This window comes from Globicephala melas, chromosome 8 (assembly GCF_963455315.2).
Source record: "Globicephala melas chromosome 8, mGloMel1.2, whole genome shotgun sequence".
Lineage (NCBI taxonomy): Eukaryota > Metazoa > Chordata > Mammalia > Artiodactyla > Delphinidae > Globicephala > Globicephala melas.
The window spans coordinates 9917878-9934067 of record NC_083321.1 but is presented as its reverse complement, the minus strand read 5'-3'; the positions used below and the strand labels follow the sequence as shown (position 1 = coordinate 9934067).

Genomic DNA, 16190 nt, shown 5'->3' with positions numbered 1-16190 from the left:
GTATATCCACCCAAGCTAATTGCCTAATAAAAGAAACCATCACTCTTTGGAGACATAATAGAAACCAGAGTCTCCACAGTTAACATTGAAAACTGACACCAACACTGAGGTGATCCAGATACTGGAATTAACATACCAGGTTATTAAAGCAGCAATGAAAGTATGTTCTCAGTGAGTAAGAAGATAGGCAAGCTACCTACCTGAGCATAGAAACAAATGACTTGAAAAATAGAAATGCCAGAAATAAAAGTCACAGTAACTGAAAATTTTTAAATTAAATGGATGGATTTAACAGCAAAAGAGGTGATTACAGAATGGGTCAATGAACTAGAAAATAAACCAATAGAAATTACCCATGCTGTAGGACAAAGGAAAAAAGGATTTTTTAAAAAGACTCACAGACCAGTTAGATAAGGTCAAACAGTCTGACAGATATGTGATTGGAGTCCTAGGAAGAGAGCAGAAAAAAATATTTAAAAAACAGTCAAAAATTTCCCAAATTTGATGAAAGAAATTTACAGATTTTAGATACTCCACAAAGCCACCTTGAATAACACCGAAAGGCCACGTCTAGGAACGTGATACTCAAAATTACTGAAAGCTAAAGATGAAGAGCGAATCTTGAAAGCAAGAGAAAAACAACACACCACATACAGAGGAACAACCATTAACAGCTGCCTTCTCACCGGAAACCAGAGGCCAGAGGACAGTGTAACAACATCTCTAAAATGCTACAAGAAAACGAAGGTCAACTCAGAAATCTAAATTTACCAAAAATGTACTTCAAGAAAGAAGTTGAAATAAAGACATTTTCAGATAAAACTAAGAGAATTCATTGCCAACAATCCTACGCTGTAAGAAATGTTAAAGGGGTTATTTGGCTTGAAGGGGAGTGATAACAGAGGGAAACTCAGATCCTCAGAAAGAGATGGAGCACATCAGAAATAGTATCTGAGTAAATATAAAGACTATTTTTAAATGTTTTTCCTATTAATTTTTTATAATACATATGAATATAAGATGCAAATTTTTTTTCAAGTACACAGAATATTCGGTATAAGCCGCATGCTGAGCCATGAAACAATTCTCAGTACATTTAAAGGAATAAATTAAAAGGATAAAGAGTATGTTCTTTGACAATAATGGAATTGAGTTAGAAATTAGTAACAATAAGATAGCTCGGTGGTTCAGTCGAAGTCCAATCAGGAGATAGAACCACCCAGTAATTTAAACATGGCAGGGTTAATATATAGAATCATTAAGTTATAAGAGGAGAACTATAAAGATGTAAAGAGAACTCTAAAAGGGTTCCTGAGGCCTGAGGACCCAAGGCCCCCACCCCCAAGGCTGGGGTTCAGACCTCATGGCAGCCTACTGGGTGGTGGACAGGTTCACTGGCTTGCCCAGGCCAGAGCTGGTTCACAGTTGCCAGGCAAGAAACAACCCTCGAGGACACAGGCAAGCTGAGGCTGATGGGCAGGCGCACAGGGAACGTAGGGACACAACCTATAGGCACCAAGCCCAGAGCACACAGTTTCCACATAGGGAGGATCCCAGGAAACAGCCCTCCAGGGCACAGGTGAGCCAAGGCTGTTGGGCAGGTGCACCAAAAGAGTTGGAGTGCCCTGTGTGCTCAAGGCCTGGAGTGTATGATGTCCACGCGGGGCATGGAGGACCATGAGAATCTACCCTCTGGGGAGAAAAGCCAAGGTTGGCGAGCAGACACATGGAACTGGGGCACCGCTGTGCATACACGCTGTCCATGCCTGGAGGGCTTTGGGAAGAACAATCCAGGGCATAGATAAGGCTGAGGGGGCAAGTGCACAGAGGTAGGGAGTTGCCACGGGTGCAAGGCCTGGAACATGCAGTATCCTTGACAGGAGGGCCACAGCAAAGTGGTCACCGGGTGTGAACCAGGTTTGCGAGGTTGCCGAGGGAGCGCCTCTCTTGGCATGTGGCTGGAGGAGAGCACCACCCGATATTCTAGATGTCCCCTTACACAGGGCACTTGCACCCCTAATAGACCACAGCGCGTGAGCAAGGAAAAGCACACCAGAGCTCACTGGAGCCAGGAAGACAAGCCCTTTCGTTCCTTCAGTATCCCTCCAGCACCCTCTACTGATAGAGAGTGCTCACTGTAAGGGAGAAATGCTGATTCCAGTACCGCTATCACAGGACAGGTTCTACAGGTGAATGTGGAACTAATGTCCATCTTTTTTCATGCACCATTCTACACATATTTGAACTTCTGTATTAATTACTCCACAAACTTTGTCGTGGTCCCACTAAATGTTCTATTACCTAAAGATTAAATTATAAAGTTGGGGCTTCTTTGGTAGCGCAGTGGTTAAGAATCTGCTGGCCAATGCAGGGGACATGGGTTCGAGCCCTGGTCTGGGAAGATCCCACATGCCACAGAGCAATTAAGCCCATGCGCCACACCTACTGAGCCTGCACTCTAGAGCCCGTGAGCCACAACTATTGAGCCCATATGCCACAACTGCTGAGCCCGTGTGCCACAACTACTGAAGCCCGTGTGCCTAGAGCCTGTGCTCCACAACAAGAGAAGCCACTGCAATGAGAAGCCTGCACACCGCAACGAAGAGCAGCCCCCGCTCTCCACAACTAGAGAAAGCCTACATGCAGCAATGAAGACCCAACGCAGCCAAATATACATAAGTAAAATATAAATAAATTTATTTTAAAAAAATTACAAAGTTGACCTCCAACAAATTGTAAATAGAGAGGTAAAAAGGAGAAAATGGTCAGTATATACAAATAAACACATGCATACAAGAAGCAAAGAAGCATACACAAAGCTACCACAGCCCTCGTTTTTGTAATTGGTCATTTTTTTAACCGTTCACAAGGTCATAGTTAATATCCATGGCTTTCTTCTTCAGTTGCCCATTCCATATTTCCTTTGCCCTCAGCTAGAGCTTCTGCTGCTGCTCCGGGATCTTTAACTGGTAGAGCGACCCAAACCCCCATTCCTAAGTGATCTGAGTCCTACTTCTGGGGGCGGCCATGGATTTACTAATAGGTGCCCCAGAGAATCCTCTGGGTTCCAGACAGTCCTCCTTGCCTCCATTGTGTAGCAGCAGCCCAATATCCCCTTGGGACTCAGATCAGTCATTCCAACCAGTAGGTTGGAACCTCCTCCCCTTTTTGGGGGGGGGCATTGGTTTAGTGGCATAAGGACCCCAAATTGGCCAGGTGGCAATCTCATTTTCCAATTCAGTGGTACCATTGTTGTGTCCCCTTATGGAGTATTACTCACTTGGGAACTAAGATCTCCAAATCAGCAGGCTCAAATTTCTCAGGATAAGAGGCAAAGACTCTGTGGGTGCGTTATTAGGTATAATAGTGAGAGGAGTCATTCCTCTCCCACCCCTGATTCCTGGACCCATGTGTGCTGGCCAGGGGGTTGACAGCACCATATAATAGTCTCTGATTCGAAGACATACTTCATTCTGTAAATTAGAAGCCCCATCCTTTCAGGGTGTTGTCTCCCAACTGGTACCATGACTGAGCCTTCAGTAAACGATTCTACTTTTCAATTAAACCACCTTATTCCAGGCGAGGTATAAGCCCATTGCCACACTTCCTTTGCTGTGAAATGAGGATCTTGATCAGATGCAATGCTGTGCAGAATGCCCTGAGGAGCACAGCATGTCTCTGTTGGGAGGACCCCAGGAAACTTCACTTTTAGGAAGTGACCCAAGGCTGGTGGGCGGGTTACAGAGGAACTGGGGCACTGCCGCAGAGGCGGAGTCTGGGGAGTGTGGTGTCCACACCAGAAAATCCCTGGGAAACAACCCTTTAGGGTGCAGCTGGTGGGCAGGGGTACATAGGGGATCAGGATGCTGCTGCAGGTGTGAGGCAGAGGCAAGGTGATCACCTAAGAGACCAGTGAGCCCCACACCCCCTTGACATGCAGCTGGGGCAGAGCACCAGTGGAAGTCCCCACACACAGGCACCTCTGATAGACTGTGCAGCAGGAGCAAGAAAAATCAAAACACAGCACGCTGGAACCAGGAAGAAAAGCCCCTTTCTTCCTGCAGTGTTCGTCCAGCGCCCTAACTGACAGAGCCTAACATTGTGCTCGCTGTAACGGAGAAACGCTTCCAGTCTAGTCCATTAGCACAGAATAGGTGCGGAAGTGTTTATCCGGAGCTGAGGAGCAATACGTTGGTAACTGCCACACTAGGAAACCATTACATACTTACAAGTTAAATAATACGCTTGTAAATAACCATCGATCAAAGAAGAAACCATAAGAGAAATTAGGAAGTACTTTGAACTACATCGTGATGAAAATACATTTTAAATGCATATGATGCAGCTTTCATTAGAAAAGAAGAAAGATCTAAAACCAACAGTCTAAGTTTTCACATTAAACTAGAAAAAGAGCAAATTAAGCCCAAAGTAAGTAGAAAGAAAGAAGGCTAAACGTAGAACCAGAAAAAAACAAAACATGGGTAAATAATAGAGAAAATACGAAACTAAAAGTTAATTCTTTTTTTTTTTTTTTTTTTTTTTTGCGTTATGTGGGCCTCTCACTGTCGTGGCCTCTCTCGTTGCGGAGCACAGGCTCCGGACATGCTGGCTCAGCGGCCATGGCTTATGGGCCTAGCCGCTTTGCGGCATGTGGGATCTTCCTGGACCAGGGCACGAACCCGTGTCCCCTGCATCGGCAGGTGGACTCTCAACCACTGCGCCACCAGGGAAGCCCTAAAAGTTAATTCTTTGAAAAGTCAGTTGATTAATCTTCAGCTAGACTGACCAAGTGGAGTTTATCCCAGGAATGTAAGGTTGGTTTAACAACCTTAAACCAAATTGGACTTCCCTGGCGGTCCAGTGGTTAAGACTCTGCTTCCACCGCAGGGGGCACAGGTTCCATCCCTGGTCGGGGAACTAAGATCCCCCAAGCTGCATGGCGCAGCAAAAAAAAAAAAAAAAAAAACCTAAAAATCAATGAGTGAAATTCACCAAATCAGTAGAATAAAGGGGAAAAAACATTTGATCGTTAATTAGCTGTATCTGTGACAAAATTCAACACTCATTCATGATAAAATTTCTCTGCAAACTAAGAATAGTTAGCATGTACCAAAATTCCAGACTTCAGAAGGAAGCAGGTGTTCAGCATAAACCACATAGTTTGTGCTAACATTTTAGAGACAGTGAGCCACTTTGGATTGGTGGAAACCCTTCTGAACGAGTTCCCAGACACCAGGCAAAGGCCAACCTTGCAAGTAGAACTTTCTAAGGAGAGCAGTCTCAGGCCTGCTATGTCAACTCTTTTCTGTTCAATATCACAACCATATTGGTTTTTTCCAGGAAGGTAAGGTTGATTATACCTTTGCAAATCAATGTAATTCATAACATTAGCAGAATAAAGGGAGCAAAGCATATGATCACAAAGACCCAACGCAGCCAAAAATAAAATAAATTTATTAAATAAATAAATACTTTCCCCTGATGTTAGGAGTAAGACAAGAATATCCATTATCACCACTTCTATTCAAAATTATACTGAAGGTCCTGGCCAGTGCAATAAGGTAATAAAAAGAAATTGAAGGTACAGGGATTGAAAAGGAAGAAGTAAAACTATACTTTCTGATAATGTGATATTATGTACATTAAAACCCAAAAGAATCACAAAAGCCTACTAGAAATCATTGATTTACCAAGGGCACTCACTGGATGTTGGGAGAGGCAGCCTGCCTTGGTGCACACGTTTTGGGTTTTTTAAAAAAATTATTTATTTTATTTATTTATTTTTGGCTGCGTTGGGTCTTTGTTGCTGCGTGTGGGCTTTCTCTAGTTGCGGCGAGTGGGGGCTACTCCTCATTGTGGTGCGCGGGCTTCTCATTGCAGTGGCTTCTCTTGTTGTGGAGCACGGGCTCTAGGCATGCGGGCTTCAGTAGTTGTAGCACATGGGCTCAGTAGTTGTGGCTTGTGGGCTCTAGAGCACAGGCTCAGTAGTTGTGGCGCACGGGCTTAGATGCTCCACGGCATGTGGAATCTTCCTGGACCAGGGCTCAAACCCGTGTCCCCTGCATTGGCAGGCAGATTCTTAACCACTGCACCACCAGGGAAGCCCCTGCATGTTGTTTTTTTTGTTTTTTTGTTTTTAACTTTTTATTTTATATTGGAGTATAGGTGATTAACAATGTTGCATTAGTTTCCGGTGTACAGTAAAGTGATTCAGTTATACATATACATGTAGCTATTCTTTTTCAAATTCTTTTCCCATTTAGGTTGTTACATAACATTGAGCAGAGTTCCCTGTGCTATACAGTACATCCTTGTTGGTTATCCATTTTTTTTTATTTTTTTATTTTTTCAACTTTCTCTATAGTTTACTAAGAAGTCAAAAGAAAACTTTTTTTTTTAACATCTTTATTGGGGTATAATTGCTTTACAATGGTGTGTTAGTTTCTGCTTTCTAACAAAGTGAATCAGTTATACATATGATCCCATATCACTTCCCTCTTGCGTCTCCCTCCCTCCCACCCTCCCTATCCCACCCCTCCAGGTGGTCACAAAGCACCGAGCTGATATCTCTGTGCTACGTGGCTGCTTCCCACTAGCCATCTACCTTACGTTTGGTAGTGTATATATGTCCATGCCTCTCTCTCGCTTTGTCACAGCTCACCCTTCCCCCTCCCCATATCCTCAAGTCCGTTCTCCAGTAGGTCTGTGTCTTTATTCCTGTCTTACCCCTAGGTTCTTCATGACATTTTTTTTTCTTAAATTCCATATATATGTGTTAGCATACGGTATTTGTTTTTCTCTTTCTGACTTACTTCACTCTGTATGACAGACTCTAGGTCCATCCACCTCATTACAAATAGCTCAATTTCGTTTCTTTTTATGGCTGAGTAATATTCCATTGTATATATGTGCCACATCTTCTTTACCCATTCATCCGATGATGGGCACTTAGGTTGCTTCCATCTCCGAGCTATCGTAAATAGAGCTGCAATGAACATTTTGGTACATGACTCTTTTTGAATTTTGGTTTTCTCAGGGTATATGCCCAGTAGTGGGATTGCTGGGTCACTTTTTTTTTTTTTTTAATAGAAGCATCATAAACCTTTTCCTTCTCCTAGTTCCTGGGTCTTTTTTTTTTTTTTTTCACACACACACTGTGTTTTATTTTTACAAGAGATAGACTGACACCAAGCCTTGTAAATGGATGGCCACAACAAAAGCAACAATGATCTGCACGTTGTTTTTGCTGAAAACTCCAAAACGAAAGGCCTGTCTCCTGACACTGAGCACATAGGCAAGTAGGTAGGCCAAGGCCACCACAGTGTGACTACAGTGTAATTGTTCCCTCCCCCAGAGTAGGGGGAGCCTGGCTTATTTGCTGCTTGCTAAAAAAGGTTCTGAGCCCTTGGCCCTGGGCTCCTCAGATGCGGCATAACCTACTGCACGCACCACCATTGGGGCTCACTGTGTCATTCGTAGGACTTGGGTACTGGGGAAACAGGCTGCCATGATGATGCTCCTGCTGTTTGCTGCGCTATGAGTAGTTCAATCTTATTGCCTACTTGTAGCACCTGTGGAGTTGTGGCATGTTAATCCTTGCCATCCTCTATGACAGGGGTCAGCAAAGTTTTTCTTAAAGGGCCAGATGGTAAGTATGTAAGCCCATGGGCCATATAGTCTCTGTTGCAACTATTTAACTTAGCATGAAAGCCTGTAGCATGAATGCAGCTGTATACAAAATGTAAATCTGTGGGTGTGCCTGTGTTCCCCCAAAAAACTTTACTTACAAAAACAAACAGCTGGCCCGCCTTCCTTTTAGAGTTGGACATCTGAGGTTCACAGAAGGAACTTGCCTAACTCCTGTCTAGCAGGCAGTGGAGGCAGATGTGCTGGCTCCAGAGCCCTTTCCACCCCTCCCAGCCTTGCTGTGTGCCTTGCTCCGCTGACACTAAAGAAAGACCCCAGGCTTGCAGTTCAGTTCCAAGGGGAGGCACAAGCGGAGATCAGAGCGCAGAGGAGAGGGAAGGGGAAGAGCTCAGATATAAATTCACCAGTTTTTCAGACTTTCACAGCTCTTGGTGGGACTTCTCCCTGAATATTACTCTCTCCAGTTTCAGGGAATTGCTTCTGCTGCTTCTCCTTTCAGCCCAGAAAAAACAATTACTGACCCACACCTCCACCCCAACTAGCTATGAATACAGCACTGTCTGAAAGGTTAGTCACTCAGAATGCAAATCAAAACCACAATGAGATGTCACCTCACAACTGTCAGAATGGCTATTATCAAAAGGACAACAGGGACTTCCCTGCTGGTCCAGTGGTTAAGAATCTGCATTCCAATGCAGGAGGTGCAGGTTCGATCCCTGGTCAGGGAACTAAGATCCCACATGCCACGGGGCTACTAAACCCGTGGGGCAACTAAGCCCGTGTGCTGCAACTGGAAGATCCTGCATGCCGCAACAAAGATCCTGCAACAAAGACCTGATGCTGCCAAAAAAAAAAAAAAAAAAAAAAAAAACAAATAACGAGCGATGTTGAGGATGTGGAGAAAAGGGAACCCTCCTGCACTGTTGGTGGGAGTGTAAATTGGTGCAGCTGTTACCAACTTGAGTCCTTGAACTCCTTAATCAACAGAAATGGGTAAGAGGCCAGATGAGGAATTTAGGCAAAGCTTTACTGGAACTCATGCTGCAGCATGAGGGAGTGAGAACAAGAAAAAGGTGCCCTTGCTCACTTCCCAAAGAGGGGGCGGGAGTGAGCTGGGTCCTTAAATAGGGTGAGGGTAGGGGTGGGTCAGGCCGGGGGGGTGGCTTTGGTGGTCTGCCCACCCCCTCGGTGGTGCTGTGTGCAGGGATCATGTGCGATCATGCGCAGTACCCTGCTTCTGCCCCCCCCCCCAAAAAGCAGCAGTTGGGTTTTGGCCTTTTTGTATCTTATTGGTCATAATTTGTCCAAACCATGCATGCATGCAGTTATTTTCAGTCCCTTATAGTTTCTTTGTATTCTTTTGCTCCGGGAGATGTTTGTCCAGGTGCAAGCACTGCAGCAAAGGATCCCAGGTCCAAACCACAGTGAGATATCACTGCACACCTACTAGGATAGTGATAATAACAATTTTAAAAACTGAAAATAAAAGGTGTTGATGAGGACGCAGAGAAATTGGGACCCTTGTACAGTGCTGGTAGAATCTAAAATGGTTACAGACACCGTGGAAAATAGTTTGATGGTTCCTCAAAAAGTTAAACATACAATTACCAAAAAACTCTAATTCCACTCCTAGATATATATTCAAAGGAACTGAAAACAGAGGCTTCCACAGATACTTCTATAATGATGTTCACTGCAACATTTTTCTAGCCTAAAGACGGAGATCCGTGTCCACTCCTCAACAGATGGATAAACAAAATGTGGTGTACACACACACACACACACACACACACACACTCACACACACTCACACACACACACACACACGAATACTATTCAGCCATAAAAAGGAATGAAGTTCTGATATATGCTACAACATGAATGAACCTTGAAAACACGCTAAATGGAATTACGCCAGACACAAAAGGACAAGTACTGTATGATTCCACTTATTTAAAATATAAAGAATAGGCAAATTCATAGACATAAAAAGTAGATTAATGTTAGCAGGGGCTGGGGGGAGTGGGTGCTTAACGGTTACAGAGTTTCTGTTCGGGATGATGAAAAGGCTTTGTAAATGATGGTGATGGTTACCCAACATTGTGAATGTAATTAACGCCACTGAACTGTACACTTAAAAAAAAAATTAGTCGGGGTTGGGGGTGGTGCGGGGGAATTAGTCGGGGCTTCCCTGGTGGTGCAGTGGTTAAGAATCTGCCTGCCAAAGCAAGGGACACGGATTCAAGCCCTGGCCCGGGAAGATCCCACATGCTGTGGAGTAACTAAGCCTGTGCACCACAACTACTGAGCCTGCCTTCTAGAGCCTGCAAGCCACAACTACTGAGCCCACGTGCCACGACTACTAAAGCCTGCGCGCCTAGAACCCATGCTCCACAAGAGAAGCCACGACAATGAGTAGCCCCTGCACGCCTGAGCACAGCAATGAAGACCCAACACAGCCAAAAATAAAAAAACAAATTTAGTTTAAAAAAAATTAGTCACTCTACTCAAATTACCTGGTTTGACTGTGCCATGTTTCCTGTCCTACCCTTACTGACAGTGACTAACAGTCAAGTTAACCTGAGTCCACTTCAAAACCCTTCTTTCGGGCTTCCCTGGTGGCGCAGTGGTTGAGAGTCCGCCTGCCGATGCAAGGGACACGGGTTTGTGCCCCGGTCCGGGAGGATCCCGCATCCCGCATGCCGCAGAGCGGCTGGGCCCGTGAGCCATGGCCACTGACCCTGCGCGTCCGGAGCCTGTGCTCGGCAACGGGAGAGGCCACAACGGTGAGAGGCCCGCGTACAGCCAAAACAGAAACGAAAACAAAGCCCTTCTTTCTACTCCTCTGAGAATGGTAACACGCTTTTACTGCTCCACATCACAAGCAGGCTTAAGGCCCAGTTTACAGACCATCTCTTGTAAACTTTTCTCAATTCCCACCGCGAGTACTTTGTCTTCTCAACTCCCATACACGTCTCGGGTCACCTGGTGATCATGCTTCATCTTCCTGTCTCACTTATGCTCCTTGAAAGGAGCCTCTAGTTCCGATTAATTCTGGTGTCTTCTAACTACCTGGTTCGTAAATCAGAGGCACAAAACCCCCTACTACCCTTTCCCCCCAAAAAAGGCTGCTTGCTAGACAAAAGACCCCAAACCCCACCGTGCATTTGCATAGCACTGTCGTGCACACCGTTTCTCATTTTCAGATCGTTGTTAGTAAAGAGAATCTTGGGGCCGGGGCCTATTTGCCAATCCTGCGGTCACATTACCACTACTGGCTACACTCAGACGACTCATTGTAAACCTGGGATGGGGAAGCCCAAGAGCCGCTCCCGCTCCCGGGGTCCTGAGGACAACTGCTCGGTGGGCGGCCACTGTTCTCTCTCAGCTCGGCAGCCTAAACCCCAGCGAAAGCAATTTGCTGGCACGCGCGGACTGCACCGAGACATCCCAGGCACCACGTAACCATAGAGTGAGGTAGGCGGGTAGAGAGGCCAGAATAGAGGGCCGCTCCGTCCCCAGCTTCCGGCAACGCCTCGCTGCTCCAGGAGTAGCTGTAGCCGCGTATGCAGTTTCCATGGGGACTGAAGATGGCGTCGCGAGGTGAGATTCCGGAGGTGTGTGAGTCGCTGGTCTCGCTCTCCTCAGTACCCACCCACCCCCAACCTTCTCTCCCAGTGCTCGACCTAAACCCTTCCTTCTCGGGTGTTAGGGACATCACTCCTCACTTGTCCAAAGCAGGGTTTGGCGGACTCACCCACCCTGAGTGCCCGAAGGTCTCGAGGTGCGGGTCTCAGATACCCCCAAATCCTTGGCTGGGCCTATTCTAGGACAGGTCAGTTGCGAATTTGCAGCGTGATTTCAAACAGGCCAGTGCTGGTCTCTGAGCCCTAATTTCCCTTCCCAAATAGTGACGAGGTTAGATCTTAGAGACGCTTTGACTTTCAGCCCCAAAGCCGAAGGAGTCGAGTTTGACGGTATTCCGGAAAGAAGGGGATTGAAGGAAACCCCCCTCCACACCGTATATACACACGTACTCCTCGTCAGCAATCAGAAGTGCCCCCACGTGGCCCTTTCCACTAGCTGCGGCCTCGTGTTTCCTCCAAGTTAGACACAGAACCATTGAAATAACTGAGGCTGAGCTGCCCTCCAGCCCATCTCTTTTCTCTGTTTTCATATTTTCAGGTAAACGGTTGTCCTCCACCCCCTTGGAAATCCTGTTCTTTCTGAACGGGTGGTATTATGCTACCTGTTTCCTGCTGGAACTCTTCGTATTTCTGTATAAAGGTAAGGCCTGGGGTTTTGACTCCCCTTGCCCCAACATCCCTTCCCCACTTCAGCCCAGTGCCAGCTGCCACCCAAAGCCTTCTTGTTTTTCATTCTTTTCTGCCCCCTGGGGCTCCTCTTCGTTGCACGGTGGAAGTCTCTTCATCAGGTGACTTCCTTGAGAATGATTTAGTAAGAAGCCCCTTGGCAAGATTTTCTTGAGTTTGGGAAATGTGGACTTCTCCATTCTGACTCTTCCCCATCACCTCTTTGCTGAACTCCACTTTAAGCCCATTGGTGACCTTCATTTCAGCAGCCTGTGTACCCATGTACGTCTGATTACTGTGGAGAGCAGAGTCCCCATAGACTCTCCGAGTTAGGAGTAAAACCCCGTAATAACGAGCCTGCCTCTAACAGACGTAGCCGCACCAGGAGTTAACAGATCCTGCAGCAGGTTAACAGATCCTGCCCACATCTCACTAAGTAGTTCATGGAACGCTGATAAGACTCGTGTTGTCTTTATTCCCAGGTGTGTGGGAGTTCTTGTGTGTCCTGTTCTATGTTGTTTGCAAGCTCTGACTTTTGTATTGGCAGGTTTCCTGCTACCATATCCAACAGCCAATCTAGTACTGGATGTGGCGATGCTCTTCCTTTATCTTGGAATTGAAGTAATTCGACTGTTTTTTGGTGAGTGTTGTCCAGAGAATATTTCCATTCCTTATGAGACGAGCTGGTATCTGTAACCTGATTAACAAGGAAAAGTTTCAATACATAACCTAGGCTCACCATAAGAGATTGGATCTGGTGGTATATCCTGTTACCCCCTCTCTGAAGTTTCAAGCTGCTTCATATTTTGGGTCAGGATTTATTTGTCTGTTGCTCTGCAGGGCCAGAAGTAGGTGGTGACATGAGATATTAGATAATTCCTTCCCAGTTGTCTAACTAATACAAGAGTTCCTGGTTCCTCTCACTGGTTTGCTTGGGAGAATAGATTCAGTTGTACCTCCATGTCCAGGGCAGTAGACACCTATCCAGGGCAGTAGACGCCTGCACAGGTCAGCACTAAGATCCCCTCCACTTCTCTGAATAAGGATTTCTCTAGGACAAGTTTTATATCCCCAGAAATACAGAGCAAGCCCTTATTAGTTAGAATATCTCATCCTTGAAAACGGTGTTAAAACACACACTGAGGGGAAAAAAATAGTTTCAACACATATAACAAAGGATAAAGAAGGCTCACATAAAGTGCTAAGAAAAAAACCTAGTTTTAAAAATTAGCAAGGGGATTGACATATATACACTATTGATACTATGTATAAAATAGATAACTAATGAGAACCTACTGTATAGCACAGGGAACTCTACTCAATGCTCTCTGGTGACCTAAATGGGAAGAAGATCCAAAAAAGAGGCAATATATGTATACATACAGCTGATTCACTTTGCTGTGCAGTAGAAACTAACACAACATTATAAAGTAACTATACTCCAATAAAAATTAAAAAAAAATTATCACTAGCAAAAAAAAGAAAAAATTAGCAAGGGACACTAATGGGCAATTCACATAAGAATCATTACAAGGACCAATACACATGATAAAATGCCCAGACTCACTAACAAGAAGCAAATTGAAAAAACAAGGTAACATTTTCACCCATCAGATTAAAAAGGTTTCCAAATTCCCAGCATTCGAATGGCTGTGAGGAACAGGTCTCTGTGGTTTCACACTCTTGTGGGTATTTATATTCCCACACCCTCTGGGAATATAAATTAGTACAACCTTTTTGCTAATAGTTTTACCAGGTAAAATTCGTATTCTTAGACCTAACAATTTCCCTTCCAAAATGGTTGAAGAAGACAGATACTTCTACAGATATGCTAAGATATCTGTATGAGAACGTTTATTGCCATGTATAGTTTTTTTATAAATTATTTTTTAAATTTTATTTATTTTTGGCTGTGTTGGGTCTTCGTCGCTGCGCGCGGGCCTTCTCGAGTTGTGGTGAGCGGGGGGCTACTCTGCGTTGTGGTGCGCGGGCTTCTCATTGTGGTGGCTTCTCTTGTTGCAGAGCACAGGCTCTAGGTGTGCGGGCTTCAGTAGTTGTGACACATGACCTCAGTAGTCGTGGTTCACGGGCTCTAGAGCACAGGCTCAGTAGTTGTGGTGCACGGGCTTAGTTGCTCCACGGCATGTGGGATCTTCCCAGACCAGGGCTCGAACCCGTGTCCCCTGCATTGGCCGGTGGATTCTTAACCACTGCGCCACCAGGGAAGCCCAAGCCTCTAGTTTTTAACATGGTGGGACCGCATTTATAAACCTGCACATCCCCATTCAGGAGCATTTTCCTCTGCTTGCCAGTCCATCCCATCCCGCCCGCCTTTCCTCTGAGGCCAGGGAAGGCAGGCCACTTGGAGGTGATTCCATGGGCTGTGTCTGTACAGGTACAAAGGGAAACCTCTGCCAACGAAAGATGCCGCTTGGTATTAGCATGGCCTTGACCTTCCCATCTGCCATGATGGCCTCCTATTACCTGCTGCTGCAGACCTACGTGCTCCGCCTGGAAGCCATCATGAACGGCATCTTGCTCTTCTTCTGTGGCTCAGAGCTGCTGCTTGAGGTGCTCACCCTGGCTGCCTTCTCCAGGTACTGCTGCCGAGGGACCGTTTCCTACCACCTGAGGGTTGGATTCCCATCCCAGGGGGGGATTCATTGTTTGTCTAAAGCCTGAGGGGTCTAGAAGATTTTTAAGGGCAAATAGGGTTGTCTGTGGGACTGCCTTTCCCACTTAGGGTAGACATTCTCCTTGTTCTTTGGGGCCAAGAGCCTTGGGATATAGAACAGTTCCAGCCAGCTGCTCTTATTCACTGGTCTTTTAACATTTTGTTTCTTTCTTTCTTTCTGCCATCAGTATGGACAGGATTTGAAGTACAAAAATTTCAGCCAGCAGCCCTCACAGGCTGAGACCACACATACCTCTGGTACTTTAGCCATACGAGTGAGAAATGGTGGGTCAAGTTGTCCTGGGCAAGGTTGCAGCTTTTCCTCAGCACAGACACCTTGGGGAACAAACCAAGCATAAGCCCACTGGGCACCATCTTCTAAACCAGGATCATCCGTTCAAGAGACTCTTCTACACTCCAGTATAGGGAGGGGCAAGGCTGTCGCCATCCTGGCCCTTCTCAGAACCAATTAATTCCCTTCTGACCTCAAGTTTTCCTCTTTGATCATCGTGGCCAGAGCATCTTGTGTGGACCGTGTAGGCTCCTTGGGCTTCCAGCAGGACCTGAGCTGCACACTCCCTGTGTGTGCTGCGCCCCACGTCCTGCAGGAGCACGGGGCACCTCAGGAGGGTGTGCTCCCAGAGTGATGCAAAAGCCGCTCATCCCATTTCTCAGAGACTGAGCTCCAGAACTTTCTCTGGAGCTCATAGTGTTATTTTTCTACTCTCATCATGAAACAAAACATTATTTTATAATAAAGATGTATTTTCTGTGGCGGAAGTTGTAGTAGCCTTTTCCTCACGGCACCCGTCCCTAGAATTTCTTCCACTTTAAGAGAAGGCAGAGACTATCCCAGCGGTTTGTTCTCCGCTGCGCTTGGTGGTTCAGTGTGGACACAGAGGCAGTGATGAAGGTGTCCCACTGAGTTTCTTCCCACAGCTCCAGCCTCAATTAATCCCTAAAGGCCCTGCCAGCTTCTGTGTCTTCTTCAGATCTGTCATCCTGCCTGCTCACATTCTTCATCTCTGCCCCAAAGCCAGCATCTTGTCTCTCATTCCTCTTACAGATAATTGTCATCTTTCCAGGGTGAGGCATGAGTAATTGGAAGAAACATATTCTAAACTTACCAATATTTTTTGGTCATTTGTTTTAAAATTTCAAGTTAATATAAAAGGAACACATACTTTTATTCTTTTTTTTTTTTTTTTTTTTTTTTTGCGGTACGCGGGCCTCTCACCGTTGTGGCCTCTCCCGTTGCGGAGCACAGGGTCAGGACGCGCAGGCTCAGCGGCCATGGCTCACGGGCCCAGCCGCTCCGCGGCATGTGGGATCCTCCCAGACCGGGGCACGAACCCACGTCCCCTGCATCGGCAGGCGGACTCCCAACCACTGCGCCACCAGGGAAGTCCCTATTTTTATTCTTTAAGCTGGAGGCGTGTTGCCCTAAATGAGTGAATCATTCCCTTCTCCAAGTAACCGTCTTTAAAACTATTTCTCATCTTGCATGATAGCAGCCATTTCTTCAGCCCCAAGAAGCCATCACAGAAGCCACTTTA

The 16190-nt window shown here is 45.9% G+C and overlaps 1 protein-coding gene across 3 annotated transcripts; it reads left to right on the top strand.

Moving 5' to 3' along the window:
* The first annotated feature begins 11197 nt into the window (after positions 1 to 11197).
* On the top strand, positions 11198 to 15400 carry TMEM216 (transmembrane protein 216). Of its 3 annotated transcripts, XM_030833980.2 has the most exons (5): positions 11201 to 11250; positions 11833 to 11934; positions 12508 to 12600; positions 14356 to 14557; positions 14823 to 15400. In XM_030833980.2, the coding sequence occupies exons 1-5, from the start codon at positions 11214 to 11216 to the stop codon at positions 14836 to 14838; spliced, it is 450 nt and encodes a 149-aa protein (XP_030689840.1). In that variant the 5' UTR covers positions 11201 to 11213; the 3' UTR covers positions 14839 to 15400. The 3 variants fall into 3 exon arrangements, with proteins under 3 accessions (XP_030689841.2, XP_030689840.1, XP_060160377.1); XM_030833981.2 differs by lacking the exon at positions 14823 to 15400 and having other exon boundaries at positions 11198 to 11264; positions 14356 to 14775; XM_060304394.1 differs by lacking the exon at positions 14823 to 15400 and having other exon boundaries at positions 14356 to 14775.
* Positions 15401 to 16190: the final 790 nt, after the last annotated feature.

Coding starts and splice junctions, on each gene's coding strand:
- TMEM216 (XM_060304394.1), top strand. CDS start 11,214: ATGCAGTTTCCATGGGGACTGAAGATGGCGTCGCGAG. Junction 11,935..12,507: donor CTTCGTATTTCTGTATAAAG/GTAAGGCCTGGG, acceptor TTGTATTGGCAG/GTTTCCTGCTACCATATCCA. Junction 12,601..14,355: donor AGTAATTCGACTGTTTTTTG/GTGAGTGTTGTC, acceptor GTGTCTGTACAG/GTACAAAGGGAAACCTCTGC.